General features: G+C 43.3%; 1 protein-coding gene across 1 annotated transcript in view; it reads left to right on the top strand.

Moving 5' to 3' along the window:
• Positions 1 to 2,144: 2,144 nt before the first annotated feature.
• Positions 2,145 to 24,216, top strand: part of chn2 (chimerin 2) — a 270,611-nt gene continuing 248,539 nt past the window's right edge. The window contains exon 1 of the mRNA XM_063069528.1: positions 2,145 to 2,803. Coding sequence (XP_062925598.1) covers positions 2,758 to 2,803 — 46 coding nt within the window. The 5' untranslated portion in view covers positions 2,145 to 2,757. The remainder of the gene's footprint in view (positions 2,804 to 24,216) is intronic.

Here is a 24,216-nt window from a genome sequence, read left to right as displayed (position 1 = left end):
GAACTCAGCAGGTCAGGCAGCATCTATGAGAGGAATAAAGTTGACATTTTGGGCCGAGACCCTTCTTCAGGATTGGAAAGGAAGGGGGAAGAAGCCAGAATAAGATGGTGGAGAGTGGGGAAGGAGTACAAGGTGGAAGGCGATAGGTGAGACCAGGTGAGGGTTAAGGTAGGTGGGTGGGAGAGGGGGGGACAAAGTGAGAAGCTGGGAGGTGAGAGATGGAAAAGGTGAAGGGCTGAGGAAGGAATCTGATGGGAGGGGAGAGAAAGGGAAAGAGAAGGGGCTCCAGAGGCAGGTGAGGAGAAGAGGAGGGATGGGAGAGGAGCCAGAATCAGGAATTTGGAAAAAGAGAGGAGCGGGAGAGGGGAGAAATTACTGGAAGTTAGAGAATTTGATGTTCAAGGGGGAAAAATACAGAATATGAAGGCTGGGCAGGAAAAGGAATACAAGCTGGCAGATATCAGCCATGATTGAATGTGGAGCAGACTCAATGGACTGGAATTCTAATTCTATTTCTTCTGGACTAATGCTGACTCTTGTACATTATCATGGTCAATTTATACAGCGATTATCTTGCAGCTTCCTGTTCAGTTCCTGTATGGAATTGTCTGCTTTGATAAATTCAGACAAGCAGGAGGGACGCTGGTACTGAGATGGATAAAACTTCAGAATGCAAAGGAGATAAGCAAAACACTTACTGTAGGAAAGGAACCCTCTTCCTCAAAGAGGACAGGAGCAGCAACATTTTCAAGGTTACTGTACCAATGACAAGTTGAAGGCCATGACAAACATGTAACAGCTTGTGTGCTGTCCTCCTGACACAATCATTACCTCAGCATTAGCTGTGCTGTTTGCATGCATGTACGTTGTGAATCATCAGCACCTTCACTCACAGCTGGAAGCCCAGATGAAGACTGCAAAATCAGGAGCGGAAGCAATAGCCAAAGTAATTGAAATGAATCAGGATCAGAATCAGGTTCATTATCACTGACGCAGGTCATGAAATTTGCTGTTTTATGGCAGCAGTACAGTGCATTCATTCATTCGTTAAGTGCAGTATCATAAGATATTGGCAATCACGGCCTGTCCATGACCAGGATTGTTCTTGACAAATTTTCCACCAAAGTGGTTTGCCATTGCCTTCTTCTGGGCAGTGTCTTCACAAGACGAGTGACCCCAGCCATGATCCATACTCATCGGAGATTGTCTGCCTGGCGTCCGTGGTCACATAAGCAGAACTTGTGATAAGCACCAGCTGCTCATACCTGCTCCTATGGCTTCACCTGACCCTGATCGGGGTGGGGGTGGGCTAAGCAGGTGATACACCTTGCCCAAAGGTGACCTGCAGGCTAACGGAGAGTAGGGACTATTGACCATTTGTAATTTATAGACTTTTATGTGTTTGCACCATACGACTGCCAATAAGCCACAAATCCCGTGTTGTTCTATCCAACATTGTGGGCATACAGCACTATGTCGGCGCCAGAATGTGTGGCGACACTTGTAGGCAGCCCCCAGCACACCCTGAGGTTGTTGTGTTGGTCGTTAACACAAGCAGCACATTTCATTATGTGCTTTGATGTACATGTGATAAATAAATCTGAATCTGAAACTTCTCATCGCGTGTCAGCGATTAATAAACCTGATTCTGGGAAACGTGGATTAAGTTTAGAGTCAAGTGAATCTTTTGTGGGAATATTTAAGAATCTTTGGCTAAACTCTAAGAACATGTCTGCACACATTTTGAGCCCTTGCTACTTCCAATCTTCTCTTAAGTTTTGTGAGTGTATGTTGAATACACAGTGTACGTTCCACATCAACCAAACAGAAATCTTACATGGCATGTGGCCAGCTTTATCCTGCCAGAATCAAAGTGGATCCTATATAATACTTGCATATTATATATACTCGATTTATATTTTATATTTGCGTTGCAGATCATATTAAACACTGGCACAAGCGCAATACCATTAAAAGAAGCAGGCACGGAGTATTCGCAGGGATTTACCGCAGCCACAACGAATCAAAGTGGATGTAAGCTCGGAGCTCCCAATCAGCGGCGGGACGGGGGCTGGGGTTAGCGGTGGATCACGGGAGCTGTAGTCCATTGTTCTTCTCTGCCCTACCAGGAGTGGACGCGCCGGCCGAGCGAGGGGACCGCAGATCCCAGAAGGCGCCGGGTCGGCAGTGGAGGAGGTGGGCAGAAATGTCCAGCCTGCTCGCAGCCTCCGGTCGGGCGCTCTTCGAGTTTGCTTTCTGCACACATGGTACCGGCCACAATACCCCCTAGACTGTTTGGGAAATGGCGCAGGCAATAATATAACACTCGCGTTAGATAAAACAAAACACTCCTGCGTTATCAGAGCCTCGTGGACTGCAGTGTGTGTGTGTGGCTCCTGGTTTTCTTTCTATCCTGTCATTTTGTTTTAAATCCCGTGGACTGTTGGGGATCGCGGAGCGCAGTTTGAGTGAGCGAGGCAGCCCCCCGACTCGGGAGCTGTGGCGCTCGTCACTTTGTTACAGGGATAATCGAGTTGGAAACATTGTACCGCAGCCTGTTGTGTGGGTGCCGGATGGCAGAGGCTGTCCAGTCGCGCACACGCTCTGCCCCGGGAGGGGGAGTTTGACGGAGGGGAGCGCACCGACTCTGACAGTTCAGGAAGTGGTTTGAAATGGGCTACACCGACACTACACGGAAAAGGTCGCCGGCGTGTCAGCATTAAAATCCGCAACAGACCGGCGGCAGATCCGACCAGAATGGCATCAAGTAATTCGAGTTTATCCGGCTCATCAGTCTCGTCAGGTAAGGGCAAAACGACAAATGTAGGGATTCTCTGGAGCTAACTGTGTGCTTATATGTCGGTGGCGCTAGGTGAGTGGTGCCTGACGTTTTTTTGTTTAAGCATCTAATCCATGGTAACATGGTGTTTACTGGACCGTGTTTACTTCATAAAATAAAATCAGCTGCTTTGGTGAAATGTACATTCATTCTTTAAGACGAATGCTTAATAACATTAGCTTTACACAAGTCACTGAAAGTCCTTGCTCCCCAGTCTCCAAAATAAAACGCCAGTCCTTTTCAAGCTGTAGTTGTGCCCAGTAATCGCTTCATTTGCTGTGCACAGAGAGATGAGTTTTGGCCGTCATTCGGTTACAGAGCAGACAGCAGCTGTATAATTCTTCATTACATTTCTCTCGAGCTATAATTATACACGCGAATTACTAAATGAGTAGCCTTTTTAATTTTGTAAACATTTAATGGTGTATCATTATTTCTAATAATATTAGACATTTTCTTTTCTTAAAGAGAAAATGCTCTGACGAGGCATAAATTAACCATGCTATGTTAATTGAATAAACAACAACTCATGAAGCTGTTTTATAAGAACACTGTGATTGATACTGTATGGTAAATTAATAGTTTTTCACCACGATTCAAATTGCTGCTTTTGACGATGTGTTTTCTCTTCAATAAATGTTGGGAAAATAGGGGTAAGGAAGAACACCTTTCTTTTTGAAATTTAGCCATAATTGGGTCAGAACAATCAATTAAAATGTTACAGCAATATTGGGACATTATGGCAGGTCGAATCTTTGCGATCTTTTGGAATATTACAAACTCCCAGGGCTTAATATGCAAGGATAGCTGAAGTAGAGAGTAGTTAAGATGATTTTTAATTAAAGTGACAAAGTTTGACCTAAGTGAATTATCCTGCTGTTTGCTTTCCTGGGGACTTGTATGGGAAGATAATGATGATTAATGGATAAAGCAGCTTCATTTTATATTGTCACTTCTAATTTCTTTAAAAAAAATCTGCAGAATGGTTCCATTTTATTTAAAAGTAATTTCAATAATTATTGTATCTGATAATATGAATCAAGAGTATTCCTGATTAGGGAATAAGTTAACATCAATAATATTATTAGACTTACAATGACTTAAAATGCTTTATAGGTGAAATATACTTAGTTATACTCCACCGCCTTGTACGTACAGTATCTTTTGATATTCCCGTTACTGCATGGTAAACACTTCAGAACACTTTTTATAACTGTTTCTGTTGTAAGTACAGGCTGGTATTTATTTGTGCACATTTTATTCCATATCCATACTTTAACCTCAAACTTTGTTTTACATAATTCTTTATAAATGTATATTTTTGCTGCATGTCACACCCTGACCAACACACCAGAGCAAATTCCTAATACCATGCAAATTAAACTGATCGCTGATGTAGGCCTCTTCTATATTTTGTAACATTAAATTGACCAGCTCTATAAATTACATTTGTATTCTTTTAGAGAGCAGAATACTTGTTGATGCCATGCAATTCTGTAAAATGTACAGTTTATTGATTTGCAGAGTAGGAAAAACATTGTGAAATTTTTGAACCTTTCCAAATCAAGTTCCAGATGCTTTAATGCTTAGCTGTTTTGCGACCTTTTGTGATCTGTTTAGTTAGTTTTTTATGTGCCGCGTTGTCTGCCGTAGATCATGGTCTTTGATCATGATTGTTCTTGGCAAATTTTTCTACAGTAATGGTTTGCCATTGTCTTCTTCTGGGCAGTGTCTTTACAAGACGGGTGACCCCAGCCATTATCAATACTCTTCAGAGATTGTCTGTCAGTGGTCGCATAACCAGGACTTGTGATATGCACCAGCTGCTCATACGGCCATCCACCACCTGCTCCCATGGTTTCACAGGACTCTGATCCATTTGGGCGGGTAGTAAGCAGGTGCTACACTTGTCCAAGGGTATCCTGCAGGTCAGTGGGGCACCTTACACCTCCTTTGGTAGAAGTGTATCTCCCTCTGGCACTCAAATTTGGTTTTTTAAAAAAAATAGCTTGGTACCTCACTATGATAACCTGGCCAATACTGGCAGTTGGATATATTAGTGCCACACCAGCAGGTTCTGGAACAGTTATTAACCCTCAACCATCAGGTTCTTGAACCAGAGGCAACTCGACTCAACTTCACTTGTCCAATCGCTGAAGTGTTCACAGAACCTCTGGACTCTCTTGCTTTTCTTCTTTTTGCGCCATTTATTGTCTTTTGCACGTTGGTTATTTTTCCGTCCTGTGTGCAGTTTTTATTGATTGATTCTGTTGTGTTTCTTTGCATTTGCAAAGAATTCCCACAAGAAAATGAACTTCAGGGTTCTATAATGAATTTACTTCGAACTTCACAAGTGACATTTGGGAATCCATTTTTTTAAAAAAAGTGAACACAAGTATTATGGATTTGCATTTCTGTTGACTGAAGTGATCTGGATGTGTTCATGCATGTTTCCACTCTGTTTGGCTGACTATGTTTTTAGTAAACTTCCACAATGTCTGTAGAATGACTTTATTTTTTAAAACAAACATATTGTTGTTAACCTTTGTAATAAGATTAATTTCTGTATGTGCAATCTTGGTCTTAAAATGAATGAATAAACAGATCGCAAAACTTCGCGGGGCTGACATCACAGTGAGTCAGCTGGGAGTGTATTCTGGCAGATTGAGAGAAGCTGTGCTCATTTAAATGGTTGGAAGCTTTGGTGTTAGTTCATGAAGATGACAGTAGCTTAAAATGGGTTCTGTGAAAATGGTCTTTTATACACTGTTCAGGTGACTGCAGTCATATGTTCAACATCAAAGTGATGGTGTGAAACTTCCTACGGTGACACTTGGCCATCCATCTACCTCGTCTGGAGATAAGGAGATATAGGGGAAACAGGAATGGAGAATGGTGAAAAGTGTGGGGCAGTTACCAGAAGTTTGAGAAATTGATGTTCATGCCATCAGATTGGAGGCTACCCAGACAGAATATAAGGTGTTCTTCCTCCAATTTGAGTGTGGCCTCATCACAGCAGTAGAGGATGCCATGGACTGGCACATTGGAATGGGAAGTGGAATTGAAATGTGTGGCCACTGGGAAATCCGCTTTTTGTGGCAGATGGAGCGAGGCTGCTCGACGAAGCAGTCTCCCAATGTATGTCGGGTCTCACCGATATACAGGAGGCCACACCAGGAACACTGGATGCAGTAGATGACCACAACAGACTTGCAGGTGAAGTGTCGCCTTGTCTGGAAAGACTGTTTGGGACCCTAAATGGTAGTGAGGGAGGAGGTGTAGAGACAGGTGTGGCACTTGTTCCATTTGCAAGGATAGGTACCGTGAAGGAGATCGGTGGGGAGGGACAAGTGGGCAAGGGAGTTGCATGGGGAGCGATTCCTGCAGAAAGCAGAATGTTGGGGGAGGGAAGAACGTGCCTGATGAACAGCTAATTCTTCCTTTTGTAATGCAAAGCACCACGGATGCTGGAAACCTGTGTGGGGGCGGGGGGGGGGGTAGCCAGTAAATGTTGGAACTAGCAAGTGAGGCAACCTTTCGTGGTCCCAGATAACATCCTATACAATTAGGAAATCTCACCAACGCTGCTACTTTCTGAAGAGAGCTGGTCTATGCACATCTATACTCGCGTCCTCCTGCAGATGCACAGTGCAGAATATCCTGACCTGCTGCGTCACTGCGTAGTGCAGAAACTGCGCTAAGTGAAAAGGAAGACTCTACAACAGGTAGTCAAAACTGCCCAGTGCATTACTTGCACCAGCCTACCCACCACCAAGGACAGAAATACAGAAAAGTGCTGTAAAAGGGCCGGTAATATCATGAAGCATCCCACCCACCCTGCTCATGGGCTGTTCAGCCCACTCCCATCAGGAAGGATGCTGCAAAGTATTCACACCAGGACCAGCAGACTCGAGGACAGTTACTTTCCCCAATCAGTAAAGCTGATCAGCATTGTAATACATGGATCTATTTCTTTTAGAGCAATGACTCCCCTTAGCACTATATATTGATCTGTCATCTGTGCGTGCACATTGGTCTCTCCCTCTCTTTCACTGCAATGTGAATGCACCAGTTAAAGGGCACCTCCCACGTGTGTGCTTTCATTTATTCGATATGCAGTTGTACAGACACAACAAACACCTCCACCGACTAACCAACCCACCCCTCCACATCCCAAGCAGCACAACTTTATCATTTCCAGTCAGAGTCAATATGTCCAGACACTCCTGTGCCTAGTGTCACTTTTTGGACATGCAACCAATTTATCTTAAACATATCATAATACAGATTCCATCTTATGTACTTATATTTAGTGTGGGTTTTTTGTGCTGCATTGAATCCAGGGTAACCATTATTTTGTTCTCCTTTGCGCTTGTGTACTTGAAATGACATTTAACAATCTTGACAATTTGGCAGCACCTGTAGTGAGAGATACAGTTAAAGTTTCAAGGTAGTAATAATGAGGGTTGGAGAGCATTTTCTGTTCACCATCCTCATTTGGTATGAGTATCTCAGTTTTGCATCGTACAATGCACTTTAATGTCCCCCTCCCTCACTGGCTATAACTTCTCAACCTCACAATTTAAAGACCACCATATCTCCACTGTCCTTGTTATCTACGACAGCTTGTTTACAATGAATATCTTTTGTAATATTCCTTATGGGCTTTTCTCACATTGAATTGTTATCATTGTATTACGATCATAAAATAAAGGAGCAGAATTAGCCCATTTTTCCATTGAGTCATTTCATCATTTCAACTCCCCATAACCCTTCATGCCCAGACTAATCAAGACCCTATCAACCTCTGCCTTAAATATTCCCAATGACTTGTCCTCCACAGCTGCCTGTAGCAACAAATTTCACAGATTCATCATCCTCTAGCTAAAGAAATTCCTCCTCATCTCCATTCTAGATGGACGTCTTTCTATTCTGAGGCTGTGCCCTCTAGTATTAGACTCCCCCCACCACAGGAAACATCCTCTCTACATCCACTCTGTCGAGGCCTTTCATCAGTTTATAGGTTTCAATGAGATCCCCCTCTCACTCTTCTGAATTCCAGCTCAGAACCATCAATTGATCCTCATATGGTAACCCTTTCCTTCACATTCTTGAGAATCTCCTCTGGACCATCTCTGATGTTAACATGTCCCTTCTGAGATAGGGGGCCCAAAACTGCTCACAATACTCCAATTGAGGCCTCACCAGTGCCTAATAAAGCCTCAGTATCACATCTTAAATTATCACAGAAGATCTGTACAGCAGCTAAAAAGAGGCATTTTGTGGTAATGTTAGCTCACTCCACATTTGAGCATGGTGTATGCATTGAAGTTGCTCTGCAAGATCTTAAATAGAAACAGGACTCAGCCTTCTGGGCTCTTGTGTCTGCGTCACCATTCAATAAGTTCATGGATGAACGTTTATCTCAGTGTCATGTTCCTGCAATTGTGCCATAACTCTTGATTAACATCAAAAAAATCTATTGATCTGCAACTCTACTTAGTGGCTTAAATGCTCTTGCGATAAAAGCCAACCTCATATGTTTTCCTAAATGTTCCCCTTATTGGTTATGTTAACGACCAGTGTCAAGTTCAGTGGTTACTTTGGATGTGTTCTGCCTCAGAAGCAGTGGTTGTTTTTAACAAATGCTAGATAATGAATAGATAAGCTTTGTCAATAATTATGTGGGAGTTCTTGTGGGTTTTATGTTACAAAGCACATCATGATCCTTTCTTGTTCTGTGATCTTTCGAAGTCTAGAGAGATGATGGACGAGTCTTTGGTAGACTGTTGGAATCTGAAACTGCACATTACATTGGGAAGGCAGTAGCTAATGCCATAAGCCATAGTAGCAAAGAAGGCCATTCAGCCCATTAAGTCTGCACTACCATTTGATCATGGCTGATTTATTATCCCACTCAATCCCATTCTTCTGCCTTCTCCAAGTAACCTTTGATGCCCTGACTAGTTAAGAATCTGTCAACCTCTTCTAGTGGCTACTGGCCACTATAACAGTCTGTAGCAATGAAGTCCACAGACTTGTCACTCTCTGGCTAAAGAAATCTCTCTTCTCTGTTCTAAGGGGATGTCCTTCTACTCTTAGACTGTGTCCTATGGTCTTGGACCTTTCCACTATTGGAAACATCCTCTCCATGTCCACTGTGTCCAGTCATTTCAATGTTCAGTAGGTTTCAATGAGATTCCCCCCCACCCCACCCATTCTAAAATCCAGTGAGTACCGACTCAGACCTATTAGTAGGCAGCCGTCGATCCCAGGGGATCATGGGTTTGTGCCCCTGGTGGACTGTGTCCTCTCCAGGGCACAAGCCTGGGTGGGAAGGTTTGAAGAACTGGCTGTTGCCCATGCAGCGGGTTCCCCCTCTCCACGTCACTGATGTCGTCCAAGGGAAGGGCAAACACTGATACAGCTTGGCACCAGTGTCGTCACAGAGGTTGCCAGAGTGAAGTTGGAAACAACATCAAACTGCCTTACGGACCCCAGCTCCGGATTTCTTTCTCGGGGTTTACTCCCGAAGCCTTTCTCATGGGTGGGTATGGCCGCAAGGCAGTGGAGGTTTAAAGTCAGAGTTTTCCTTCTTCTCGGCAGGCTGCCGTCCAAGGCTGACGAGCCCCACCTACCCAAAGCAACTGGCTTTGAGGCACTAGTGGTCCGCCTTTGCTCCTTCTTTGTCAGTAGAAACAGATCAGCCGGGCCTAGTAGCTAAGCCACACGTGAAGGCTAAGAGTTGGACTTGGTTGTCAGAGACTGTTACAGTCACGCGCCATTTGGATCACCTTATAGATAGTGGGAGCTTATCCCCACTACCACTCCGGCTATGACAAGCTTAGGAAACTCATCAAGCATTCCATATATGTTAACCCTTTCATTCCTGGGATCATTCTGCTATTCAGTAAAAGACTTCCAATGCCACAGGTTGGCCTTGAACTCATCCAAAATTGGTACTTAATTTTTATTCTTAAAACCAAACTTTAGTGTTATGAAATGAAGATATAATGTATGCAATAAACTGAAGGGGTTTGGCAAAATGCCTCCTCCATCACAATAAGTGAGAAAAGACCCATGTTGACTGGCTAGCAGCTCTTAAATTTTAGGATTCGTTTGTGAGTTCTGCTGCCGGTTTTCCAGGTGCTTTCTGGACAGGATTCCCCAGACCTGGTGCAGGATCTGAAAGAACTTGGATTTGAAAAGGTGGTGCCTCAAGAAGTGGTATTTTTTATATGAAGGGCCTTCACCACCCAGAGCATGCCCTCTTCTCATTATTAACATCGGGGAAAAGCCCAAAGACACACACTCAGTGTTTTAGGAACAGCTTCTTCCCCTCTGCCATCAGATTTCTGAATGATCCACGAACACTCCCTCACTATTTACTCTCTGTATCCAGTCTTTATTTCCCTATTTTGTATTTCTTATTGTAACCTGCAGTAATTTTTATGTATTGCTCTGTGTTGCTGCCGAACAACAATTTCACAACATGTGTCAGTGATAATGATTCTGATTCTTAATGAGGCGGGGGAGGGTTATAGGGCTGCAAAAACGCCAGTTATTTATTTGAGTGCTTTAGAAACTCAGCCACAGCTGGGAAAGGTTATCCATGGAGGAAGGACTTTGCTGTCTGTCAAAAGATTCCTAGGGCTTTGTGTGTGGGGTTTGTCCTGGCCTGCCCATGTTACCTTTTTACATTCGTTAAGATGAGGCAAAGGTATTTCCCGCCTCCAAATACTCTCCTGCCCTCAGAACTTTGCTACTTGGCTCTTGAATGATTTGAGCCGGCGAGATCTGCCATGGATCTGAAGAAACGTATGGGGATTGAGTTCAAGATTGCAAGGAAATGTTGCTGCTCTATAAAACCTTGGTAAGACCACACTTGCAATATTGTGTTCAGTTCTGGTCACCTCATTATAGGAAGGATGGGAAGCTTTAGAAAGTGCAGAGGAGATTTGCAGGGATGCTGCCTGGATTGGAGAGCATTCCTTGTAAGGATAGGTTAAGCAAGTTAGGGCTTTTCTCACTGGAGAGCAGGAGAAGGAGAGGTGATTTGATACAGGTTTGCAAGATGACAGACTGGACAGCCAGAGACTTTTCCCTATGGCAGAAATAGCTAATGAAAAGGGGCAGAATTTTAAGGTGATTGGAGGAAAGTACAGGGGGGTCTGGGTGGTCTCAGAAGTGATGCTTTACACAGAGTGGTGGGTACGTGCAACACACTGCCAGGAGTGGTGGTGGTAGCGGAAATATCAGGAACATTTAAGAGACAAACACATGGATGAAAGAAAACTAGAGGGCTATATGAGAGGGAAGGGATGGATTGATCTCAGAGTTGGTTAAATGTTGGCACAACATCAGATGCTGAAGGGCCTGTACACTGCTGTCATGTTCTATGTATTCTTTGGGATAAAAGGTGAATACCAATAACCGGGCACCAGCGAGGAAACACAGGCACTACTGGCTGCATTGAGGCCCAACTTAAAATGAGGATGATAAAATTCAAATGATTATTAATACATGTAATGAAAAGGCTTGTGTGACAGCAGAACAAAAACATGCTGGGTAAAAGTGCACAAGACAATGTGACTGGCTTTGCTTATGCAGATGGTACGGCCTCTCACTTACACTGCTGTAATCAAGTACAGTTATAAACTTCATGTGTAACTGAGCTCAGGTGAAGAACTGAAGCACAGAGGCAAGTAAGAAAGTGGTGCCCTGGGCTTGGATAGGAATACGAAATGTGATATGTAATTTGTATTAGCATATTTAATGATTTCAGAAGTAATGAATACTTGTTTGAAATTGTACAAATTATTATTTACACAGCATGTGTTCAGTGTGGTTGGAAATATAAGCAAAGACTGGGACTACTTTGGGAGAAAAATAAACTTGCATAATTGCTTTCCCTCTAGGGATCAGTCTTCAGTGAGTTGTGATTGTGTTTCAGTCAGTATAAATAGTGATGCCTCATTTTCTTTTGGTTCGGGCAGGTTTGATGTGGCACTGTACAGATTCATTAAGTGCAGGATTGTTAATTATGGTAGTTAATCAGCTAATCACCACATCAAAAGGGGAGTATAATATACGGAACAGGTTTTAAAAAGATTAACACACATAAAATCCGAGAGAAACCTCAGCAGGTCAGGCAGCATCAATAGAAAGGATTAAAGAGTTGACACTTCGGGATGAGACCCTATTGTCTTAACAGAGAAAATAAATAACACTTAAATATCTAATATCAATCGCTTTTAAGCTCATTAGATGGGTACTTTCCATAGATAACCAATCTAGGTGGATATTTTGATGTGGCAGCTGGTTCATTGTGATGTCAAATCAGTATTATCCAAACATTGACTTTTGAAGGTAAGAAAATTATGTTTCTCAGCTTCCCCAGAGAGCCACAATTTCATGAACTATTTTATGCCATTCTCACGCCTGGATTTCATAATACTGAAGTTACTTTTTAAGATGGAAAATGGAGTCCTAATTTTGGATGTGTCAGGGTCAACCTGTGGCAGTGCAAACTTTTTCTTGAATAGCAGGATGATCCTGGGAATGAACGGGTTAATATACGAGGAGCATTTAGTGGCTCTGGTCATGTACTCACTGGAATTTAGAAGAATAAGTTAAGTAAATTTATTGTCCAAGTACATGTACAAACCTGAGATGTATTTTCTTGCGGGCATACACAGTAGTTACAAGAAACTCAATAGGATCAATAAAAAACTGCACTCAACGGATGTACAAATGTACAAAAGATCACAAACTGTGTAAATACAAAATAAATAATATTAAATAAAAAAAACAAAAAGCAGGAGGCGATAGCAGCACGCCATGCGTGTGCAGCCCTCCGGTGAAAATGATATCGTATCCGTTGAATAGGGGCCGTGGACAATTCTGATTTGATGGAGACAGACGTGAAAGCACAGAGGAACATCTGGAGAAATTTCTGAAATGCAGGTTCGCTGCTGTTGATACTGCGCGATCGAGAATCTTCCAGAGGGAAGGCCTCAAAATCCCCGGCTTTGCCTGCTGTTGGCAACCAAGACTGAGGTGGAATCGTTCGGATAGAGATGGTGCTTGGCACTCAGTGTCGGAGAGCTGATCAGAGGATCGAAGTTTTTCGGACGACTCAGAGTCAGACTGTGGTCGGGCATGGCAGGGAGAGTTTTTCTTCCTTCTTCCTTCTTCCTTCTTCCTTCTCCCATCTGCGTGAGATGTGGGACATTTGAGAGACTTTGAACTTTTTACTGTGCCATGGACTGTTCTTCATCAAGTTATGGTATTGTTGCACTGTTGTAACTATATGTTATAATTATGTGGTTTTGTTAGTTTTTTCAGTCTTGGTCTGTCCTGTGTTTTGTGATATCACAGCGGAGGAATATTGTATCATTTCTTAATGCATGCATGACTAAATGACAATAAAAGAGGACTGTGTGTCTTCATAATCTAAATATCGAGAACATGAGATGAGGAGTCCTTGAAAGTGAGTACATAGATGTGGGAACAATTCAGTGACGGGGTGAGTGATGTTGAGTGAAGCTTTCCCCCTCTGGTTCAGGAGCCTAATGGTTGAAGGGTAATAACTGTTCCTGAACCTGGTAGCGTGGGTCCTGAGGCTCCTATATCACCTTCCTGAAGGCAGCAGCAAGAGGAGGGCGTGCCCTGGTTTGTGGGTATCCTTGACGATGGATGCTGCTTTCCTGCAACAGTGCTGTATGTGGATATGTTCAATGGTGGGGAGGGCTTTACCCATGATGGACTGGGCCATATCCACTACTTTTTGGAGGGTTATCTGTTCAAGGGAATTGGTGTTTCCATACCAGGCCATGATGCAACCAATCAATAAAAGTCTCTGCCTCACATCTACAAGTTTGTCAAAGTTTTAGATGTCTTTGCAAATTTCTGAGAAAGTAGATGTGCTTTCTTTGTAATGGCTGTTGCGTGCTGGGACCAGGTCCTCTGAAATGATAGCATCGAGGAATTTAAACTTGCTGACCCTCTCCACCTCTGATTTCCCCTGATAAGGACTGGCTCATGGACCTCCAGTTTCCTCCTCAGTGAAATCAATAATCAGCTCCTTAGTCTCACTGGCATTGAGTGAGATGTTGTTGCTATGGCACCACTCGGCCAGATTTTCAATCTCTCTCCAAAATACTGATTGGTCACCACCTTTGATTTGACAGTGGTGCTGTCAGCAAACTTAAATATGGCATTGGAGCTGTACTTGGCTTTCGGTCATAAGTATAAAGTGAGTAGAGCAGGGGGCTAAGCATGCAGACTTGTGATGCACCTGTGCTGATTGAGATTGTGCAGAAGATGTTGCCAATCTGAACTGACTGGTGTCTACAAGTGAGGAAATCTAGGACCAATTGCACAAGGAGGTATTGACGCCAAGATCTTGAAGCTTATTGATTAGTTTTGAGGGGATGATAGTATTGAATGCCGAGCTGAGGTCAATAAAGAGCATCCTGATGCTCTTCCAGAGTTGAGTGAAGAGGCAATGAAATGAGAAGGGGATTATCATTGAAACCTACTGAATATTGGAAGACCTAGGTAAAGTGGACATGGAGAGGAAGTTTACATTTGTGGGAGAGTCTGGGACCAGAGCGTCCAGCCTCATAATAGAAGGGCATTCCTTTAGAATAGAGGTGAGGAGGAATTTTTTTAGCCAAAGGTGGTGAATCTGTGGAATTCATCGCCACAGATGGCTGTGGAGACCAAGTCATTAGATTTTTGATTAGCCAGGGTGTTAGCGGTTACGGGGAGAAGACAGGAGAATGGGGTTGAGCAGGGAAAATAAATCACCTAGGATTCAGTGATGGAGCTCACTTGATGGGCCAAATGGCCTAATTCCAATCCTTTGTTTTATAGTCTTTTATTGCATCTTGCAGCATACTACAAATAATTGCAGAAGTTATTTGGATTGTGCACCCCAAATCTTTCTTTTTTTGCATAGAGGAGCAGAAATCCAGAATTCTCTTCTTCAGACTTCCAGGAGATTTCAATATGGTTTCTGTTAGATATTAATTTTGCAGACCTTATGGTCTGAGCAATGACTCACCACTCTGTGTTCCAAAAGATAATGGATTCTATCACTTTGGCAGAGTTGATATTTTCAGTCAGAGTGTGGGATTGTGCCCTTTGGAAATGCTTCAGCTTAATGCTGCCTGGATTAGAGAGCATGGTTTAGGATAGGTTGAGTGAATTGGGGTATTTGATTTTGGGGTGAAGGTGGATGTGAGGTGACTTGATAGGGGTGTACATGATGCTAAGAGGCATAAATTATGTGGGCAGCTAAGACTTTTTTTTCTCAAGACAGAAAAGGGGGCGTGAATTTAAGGTGATTGAAGGAAAGTAAAGGGGGATGTGAGAAGTAAGTCTTTACACAGAGAGAGGTGTGTGCAAGGAGCTCCCTGCTGGGGTGGTGCTGAAGGAAGGTACATTAGGGACATTTAAGAGACTCTTAGATAAGCACATGGATCATAGAAAAATGGAGGGCTATGTGAGAGGGAAGGGTTAGTTTGATCTTGAGTAGGTTAAAAGGCCGGGATAACATTGTGGGTGGGCGTAGACGTCCAAGTACTCCATATTGGTTATAAGTAACTGTTGAACGTATCTGTATAACTCTTTCACAAAAGTGTAGCTCAAGGCTTGAAGTTTGATGTAGCTGATGCTGGCATGGATCCATGCTTCGTCATTTACAAAGTGACTCATGGCTGCTGCACCAGTAATGACTTAATCACAGGATAACCGTCCAAAACTTGTGTCTCTGTGTTACGAACAAGACAGGAGGATGCCGAACAATCACATTTAATTGTACAGTATTGCAGTGATTTCTAATAGTCAGTAAGGATATTTATTTCTAATGTTACGTACCCCGTAACTGGGTTGCCAAACCAGCAGAAATGGATCACTCAGTTGGAGTCTGGAGTACTAGAACTAAGAAAGTTTTATTAAAGAAACAAGCAACACAGTAATCGAAAGGATAATAAATGCAACAATTCAACAATGATAACCACACATGTGCACAGAATTAAGATAACAGCATCAATCAAGCTCTATCGTTGTCTAGGGGTAAATGACCAATTTCAAAATGACTCAAAGTTCAGTCCAGTTTGTAGTTCAGTTCGCAGTAATCGTTGCCATGGCGATGGACAAGGTGGGGGAAGAGAGACAGAATAGGAACAACTGATCATTCAGAACACTGCTTCACTCACAGACCAGCGGGATGGCTCACAGACCAGCGAGATGGCTCACAAACCTGCTTTTGGGCAGGTCCTTGGTGATGTCACCTGAGGTCACCGACTGTGACCCCTCCTCCAGATGCGGTCGATCCTCTGCAGTGAACCCGGCACCCAGGCAAGGGCGGACACACACCGGGTTCCCGCTGATCGTACCTTTCCACCCTTGTCGTTGTCCGGTACTTCTCACCCACTCATGAGAAGCGCACCGCTTCCAGGGTCTCGTTACCTCGGGTGGCGTGTGTGTCTGTCTTAGCGAACCTGTCCCTTTTTATCCTCCTGCTGGGGTATCGCCTGTCCATCACTTCAAACAGTTCAGGGTTCAAAGGGGGGAGCCGCTCCAGACAGCTCCCTCTCCCACATCCCTTCATTACACATCTCCAGACGCTGCTCCATTGTTCCTTATCTCTCCTTCCCCTGAGGGCAGGTGGCAGACCAACTGCTGATGCCACTGATGCTAGCCCAGGCCAGCAAACATCTTAATTTTATGTGTATTCTCGTAACACTAAAAATTAAAGATTAGCTTTATTTCTCACATCTACATTTTGCATTAAATAAGCTGGGGACAGCCCGCAAATGTCACCATGCTCTGGTGCCAACACAGTATGCCCACAATTTACAAACCCTAACCCATACGTCCTTGGAATGTGGGAGGAGCAAATGTGCGCGGTCACTGGGGCGACATCCAAACTCCTTTTAGACAGCGGTGGAAAACAACACCGATCGGTGGTGTCTGGTGCTGTAGAGTGATTACAATAACCATTATGCCACTGTGCTGCCTACCCATCTTGTACCTCAGTCCAACATTTCAGATGGAATAATAACTTGCAATCTTTTAAATCGGAAGAGAAGAAAACAGTTTAACCTGCACAAGAGCTTTGTATCTAATTTATGCTGTGTTTTAGAAGTGTCACTAGAGTATTTTACTTTGTGCTATCAACGTTATTTTCAATACCTGTCCACATATCTTGACTCAGAGACTCAAGGACACAGGGTCTCAGAGACAAATCTCAGCCAGCTCATTGGCAGGTGCACTCTTCCCTGCCATCAAGGACATCTTCAAAAGGTGTTGTGTCAGGAAGGTAGCATCCATCCTTAAGCACCCTCACCACCCAGGACCTGCCCTCTTCACATTACTATCAGAAAGGAGGTACAGGACCCTGAAGAACCACACATTTTATGAACAGCTTTCCCCCCTCGGCCATTAGAGTTCTGAATGGTCCATGAACACCAACTCAGTTCTTTTTTCTTTTTGCTCTGTCTCCATCATTAAATTGCAGCAACTTATTTTCTGTTTTGCACTGTACTGCTGCCAAGAATCAACATAGTTCCTGACATTAAATCTGATTCTGATTGACTCCAATTCCTTGCTCTAATCAAGAGACCTGTTATGCCTGCTGGTGTTTAGGGTAGCTCTGAGGGTCCTCCATCTCTCTCTTTCCTTGATCATCATGTCTTGCTCCTGGTGGTGTTCAGGGCATCCTTTATCATACCAGTAGCTTCCTCCTTGTGGTTTTCGCTACCGTCAGCCTTGTAAGTCCTGGACAGAGACTCAGGAACACCGACGCACTCACGTGAAGAAGGATTCTTCATTGCTGGGTTATTAGCCCTGAGCTGAACCCCCAAACCTGGAGGATCAGTGGAACACTCTTAGTCTGGCCCCTACCTTTTGATCTGTTTGGCATTGGTGACTCTATCAAGCCTTGTCTCCAGCCAGCATAGCTCGTGGTTAAGCTCGATGCCACCAAAACACCAGGGTCTGGTTAGGTGCCTGGGGTTGGGTGGCAAGTAACTAAGGTAGAGGCCAAAGATCCTGAAAGTGACTGAGCGGAAGGGCAAAGAGCTTGGGAGTGGCATGTCTGGCAATCCAGTGCTGTTGAGGTCTGATAGTATAGTATCAGCAATATGGTATCAGGGCCTATTCCCTGTATTCCTGTACCATTTTGTGATGTTGACATGACCATAAGAAAGCAACTTTTCCATTCTCAAGCCTGTATTCCCAAAATCTCTAATGATCTAGTTTATATGTCCTCAAAAGCACTGTTGAGGTCAAAAGTCATCTAATCATGTTATGAAGGATCCTGCCCCATCACACCCCCCACCACCAACTTCACATCACCTAGCATCACTGTATGTACAAACAATCAGTCTGTGTATAACATTTATTTGTTTTTCTTGGGCCCATCAAGGTTTTGGGACGTAGGTTGCTGAGAGCAGCTCATCATTTCTGTTCTGGGCCAGTCTTTCAAGTTGTCCACGTGCAGCCCATCTTTGAAGATCCTTCCTCCCCCAAAGGATGTGGTCTTTGAAGCGTCTGTTGGTGTTTCCATAGTTAAGGGTTTTTAAGACCATAAGACTTACGAGCAGAATGAGGCCACTCAATCCCATACACCTGCCTTCTCACCTTATCCTTTGAAGCCCTGACCGAACAGGAAATGATCAACTTCTGCCTTAAATATACCCATGGACTTGGCCTCCGTCATAGTCTGTGGCAGAGCATTCCACAGATCTACTACTCTCTGACTAAAAGAAATTATTTTTTTTATCTCTGTTCTAAAAAGTCGCCTGTCAATTTTGAGGCTGTGCCCTCTAGTTTTGTATCCCTCACCATAGGAAACATCATCTCCACATCCACCCTATCTAGTCCTTTCAGCATTTTGTAGCTTTCAATGAGATCCCCCTGCATTCTTCTAAATTGCAGTGAGTACAGGCCCAAAGCTGCCAAATGCTCCCCATTTGTTAACCCCTTCATTCCCAGAATCATTCTTGTGAACCTCCTCTGGACTCTCTACAATGACCACAACATCCTTTCTGAGATATGGGGCCCCAAAACTGTTAACAATACTCTAAGTGCAGCCTGACTAGTGTCTTGTAAAGCCTCAGCATTATCTCCTTGCTTTTATATTCTATTCCCCTTGAAAGGAATGCCAGCATTGCATTTGTCTTCTTTACCACAGATTCAACTGGTAAATTAACCTACTGTGAGTCTTGGACGAGAACTCCAAGGTCCCTCTGCACCTCTGATGTTTGAACTTTCTCACCATTTAGAAAATAGTCTGCACTATTGTTTCTTTTAGCAAAATGCATTATCATGCATTTCCCAACACCGTATTCTATCTGTCTAAGTCCTGTTGCAATCGCATTGCTTCCTCAGCACTATGTACCCCTATACCTATCTTTGTATCATCCACAATCTTTGCCACAAAGTCATTAATTCCATTATCTAAATCAATGACAAACAAGGTGAAAAGTAGCGGTCCCAATACTAGCCCCCGAGAAATACCACGAGTCACTGACAGCCAGCCAAAAAAGGCCTCCTTTATTCTCTCTTGCCTGCCTGTCAGCCATTTCTCTATCCATGCCAGTATCCTTCCATAGGATTTTATCTTGTTAAGCAGCCTTGTGTGTGGCACCTTATCAAATGCCTTCTGAAAATCCAAGTAAATGACATCAACTGCCTCTCATTTATCCACCCTGCTTGTTACTTCCTCAAAGAACTCTTAACAGATTTGTCAGGCTAGATTTCCCTTTGAAGAAACCATGCTGACTTTGATTTATTAATCTCCAAGGACCCCGAAACCTCATCATTAATAATAGACATGAACACTGTCCCAACCACTGAAGTTAGGCTAACTGGCCTTTAATTTCCTTTCTTTTGCCTTTCTCCCCTCTTAAAGAGTGGAGTGACAGTTGCAATCTTCCAGTCCTCTGGGCCCATGCCAGAATCAAGTGATTCTTGAAAGAACATGATCAATGCATCCATTATCTCTTTAGCAACCTCTCTCAGGACTCTGGGATGTAGTTCATATGGCCCATCTTAAGACCTTTGAGTTTGCCTAGTACCTTTTCCTTTGTAATAGCAATGGCACTCGCTCATGCTCCCTGAAACTCATGGACCTCTGACACACTACTAGTGAAGCCAGATGCAAAGTACCCATTAAGTTCCTCTGCCATTTCTTTGTCCCCCATTACTGCCTCACCAGCATCATTTTCCAGTGGTCCAATGTCAACTGTCACCTCCCTTTTACTCTTTATATAACTGGAAAAAGCTCTTGGTAATTCTGCTTTATAATATTGGCTGGTTTGCCCATATATTTAATCTTTTCCCTTAAAGCTTTTTTAGTTGCATTTTGTTGGATTTCAAAAGCTTCCCAATCATCCAACTTCTCATTCACTTTTGCTATCTTACATTCCCTTTCCTTAACTTATGGAAGCAACACACATACAAGTTGCTGGTGAACGCAGCATCTCTAGGAAGAAGTGCAGTCGACGTTTCAGGCCGAGACCCTTCATCAGGACTTGCTAGCTCCATGCCCAACCCTCCTCCTCCTTTCGCAGCCTGGCTTGGGACTGGCCATGGCAGAATTAACTGTTACTTGAGCATTGTGCTTTGTAAGATTGTTTTTATACTTATTATGTTTCTTTTTGCTTTTTATTCTGTTCTTTATCCTTTTTTTCTTAAAATACCACATCAGATCCCGAGTACAAACGTTTTGTTCTCCTTTACAGTCGTGTTCTGAACAGTAACAATAAACAGTCTTGGATCTTGAATTCTTAAAGCCAAATAAACAAATTGTGCTCATTCTATACTGACATCCTCAAAATAACCCTTTGTACCCAGGTCTGAGCTGCAGTGTGGAACTGTTGCAGCCCAACTCTGTCACCAATGAGAGTGGGATTTTGTACAGTGGCTTCACACTTGATATGTATACACCTGAGTCATATTTTGTTTGGGACTGTTGCACCCTGAGTTCTTCTCAATAATCTTTGGAGAAGGTTCTAATGTCAAGATATTCCTAAATGGGCATCACTGATTTTCTGATCTATTGTGCAAGGGAAGTATCATTGCAAAAATATAGTTATAGTCTTTCTGGGGATGACGATGTGCTGGATTAACCATCGAGAGGAATAGAAAGTCAATGTTTTGGGCTGAGACCTTTTATCAGGACTGGAAGGGAAGAGGGAAGAAGCCGAAGTTCCTCTTTTAATTATTATTCCACTCCTGATGAAGGGTCTTGACCTGAAACGTTGACTCTCTATTCCTCTCCATTGATGCTGCCTGACCTGTTGAGATCCTTCAGCATTTTGTTTGTATTACTTTGGATTTCCAGCATCTGCAGAATCTAAAAGTTGCTGGGGAACGCAGCAGGCCAGGCAGCATCTCTAGGAAGAGGTGCAGTCGACGTTTCAGGCCGAGACCCCTCATCAGGACTAACTGAAAGAAGAGCTAGTAAAATCTCTTACTAACTCTTCTTTCAGTTAGTCCTGACGAAGGGTCTCGGCCCGAAACGTCGACTGTACCTCTTCCTAGAGATGCTGCCTGGCCTGCTACATTCACCAGCAACTTTTATGTGTGTTGCTTGAAATTCCAGCATCTGCAGATTTCCTTGTATCTGCAGAATCTCTTGTGTTTATGAAATTGTACACTTATCTGTGGAGGTTCTGCAGTGAGTTAAAGTACAGTACTACTGTGACTGTGGGGAAAGATGGCAATGAGATAATTAAAAATGAAATAATTAACATATTAATTATGTCTTCATAACCCATTGTTATATTTTGAGTAATTTCTCTTATCTGTCTAGTGCTAATGTGAGGGAATTAAAAATTTGCACAACTGTCTACAAAGAGTTTGTATGTTCTCTCCGTAACCATGTGGGTTTCCTCCGGATGTTCCAGTTTTCTCCCACGTTTCAAATGTATACAAGTTAGGTGGTTAATTGGCCACTTGGTGTAATTGGGCAGCACAGGCTCTTTGGGCTGAAAGGGTCTGATACCATGCTGTATCTCTCTCTGAATAAACTCATTTGCATGTGTAATCATTTCTTTAGTGCGCAAGATGAGATATTGATCATATATAGATGACTGTTCTTGTGTACACTGTTTCCTTAGGAACAGCACTGGCATTGCCATTCCATTGAAACTTGTGGAATATTCCTATTCAAATGAACATATTTTATTTGCTGTTTGCTGCTGGATGCATTGCTTCCATTGTGTGTATGTAACTTAAATCCAGTAATTATATTTTGCTTCAACCAAGCTGGGTTCAGGCCAGGCCGTTCTTGCTGTGGTCAAGTCCTGAACTTAACCAAGTATATTGAGGATGACTTTGAAATGCGACAAATTACAGGGGCAGTATTCATTGACTTAACAGCAGCATACGACACTGTGAATCACAGAGGCCTTCTACTGAAATTATCTAAAATGTTAAGGAACGAAACCAGAGTCAAAATAATAAGAAGCCTCCTAGAAAATAGTAGATTTTATGTAGAAATGAATGGAATTAAGAGTAGGTGGCATCCACAAAAGAATGGACTACCACAGGGATCAGTCCTGGCACCTCTACTATTTAATGTCTACACAAACATCCAACCAACCTTTCCTAACACACACAGGTTTATCTATGCAGATGACCTATGCGTAGCAACACAAGGTAACTCCTTCCAAGAAGTTGAAGTACGACTTACAGCAGTCCTCAAAGCAATGAAGCAGTATTTTGAAAAATGGTCTCTGAACCCAAATCCATCAAAAACTCAAGTGTGTGCATTCCACCTGAGGAATCGAGAGGCAGCTCGGAAACTCGATCTTCTGGTGTGGGAAGGAGCTTGAACACCATCTGACTCCAACTTACCTGGGCGTAACACTGGATAGGATGCTCTCATTTGCCACCCACATCCAAAAACTCCGAGGGAAAGTTGGCGCTCGTAATTCTCTCTTGAAAAAATTAGCAGGCACGAAATGGGGGGCTAATGCTCACACACTTGGATCAACTGCCCTTATGCATCTGCAGAGTACTGTGCACCTGTGTGGGGCAGATCAGCCCATGCGAAGAAAATAGACCCGTTGCTCAACAAAGCCTGCTGAATAATCACAGACACACTGCGCCCCACACACACACTAACATCATTTACAGACTTGCAGGCATTGCTCCCCCAGAGATCCGAAGACACACTACAACAAAAATTGAAAAAGGTAAACAGAACTCGATCCACGGCACCCACTGCATCATCATATGCTAGTTTCCAACTGCCTAAAATCGAGGAAAAGCTTTGCTACAGTGGAGGAACTACCGCACGGAACATCCCCCCAAACATACAGGCTTGACCTCTGGCAACAAACAGAAGCCAGAACCCCACCAAACAATACAGTGCAAGACCTCACAGAAATGTTGCCAGACAGGGCACTGCTTGACAGATGGAAGTGGTGCACTCTCAACAGAGCGAGAGCGGGAGTTTGTAGGACGGGAGACTATATGGTGAAGTGGGGTTTAAAGACCAACAAATCCTGTGAGTGTGGCGAAAGGGTGCAGAACATTGAATGCTGCCCATTCTCACCTGATTTAGCTGACACTGACCTTTTCAACATCAACCAAACAACACTAGAGTGGCTGGCTGTCTGGTGTGACAAGCTATGATGATGATGCTTCTTTTAATAGAACTTGTAATAGCACTTCAGTGTTTGTTTATAGTTTTTTTCACAAATTCTATTGCATTACTATATTTTCAATTGTATTTCACTAGAAAAACAGAAATCATAGAACACCTCAGCACAGTACCGGCCCTTCTGCCCACCATGTTGTTCTGACCTTTTAACCAACTCTTAAGATCAATCTAACCTTTTCCTCTCACGTAACCCTGCATTTTCCTATCATCCATGTTGCTAACCAAGACTTACTTAGATGTTCCAAATGTATCTACCACCACCCATCCAGAAAGAAGAGCCCCAGCTGGCTAAAGCTATCATGAAACAATAAATGTAAGAAAATGCATTCAACAGTTTATAATATCAGATCCAAAAGAAAAGTTGTGCTCCACTTCCACATAGCAAGATAATGTTTTCATTTGATCCAAAGCTAAGTGAAACTGTGTTTCTCAGGGACTAAGGTGCAAGACACTGTGTGTGTGTGTGTGTGTGTGTGTGTGTGTGTGTGTGTGTGTGTGTGTGTGTGTGTGTGGTGTACAGTGTGAGTCCCCATAAAATATAGGAACAGAATGAGGCCATTTGGCCCATCGACCCAGCTCCCCCATTTCATCATGGCTGATCCAATTTTCCTCTCAGCCCCAATTTCTTGCCATCTCCCCATATCCCTTCATGCCTTGACCAATCTAGAATCTGTTAATCTCTGTCTTA

The sequence above is a fragment of the Mobula hypostoma genome, chromosome 17, assembly GCF_963921235.1.
Source record: "Mobula hypostoma chromosome 17, sMobHyp1.1, whole genome shotgun sequence".
NCBI classification, from domain to species: Eukaryota; Metazoa; Chordata; class Chondrichthyes; order Myliobatiformes; family Myliobatidae; genus Mobula; species Mobula hypostoma.
Note: the sequence above shows the minus strand (reverse complement) of the source record. Positions and strands in the feature narration are given on the sequence as shown.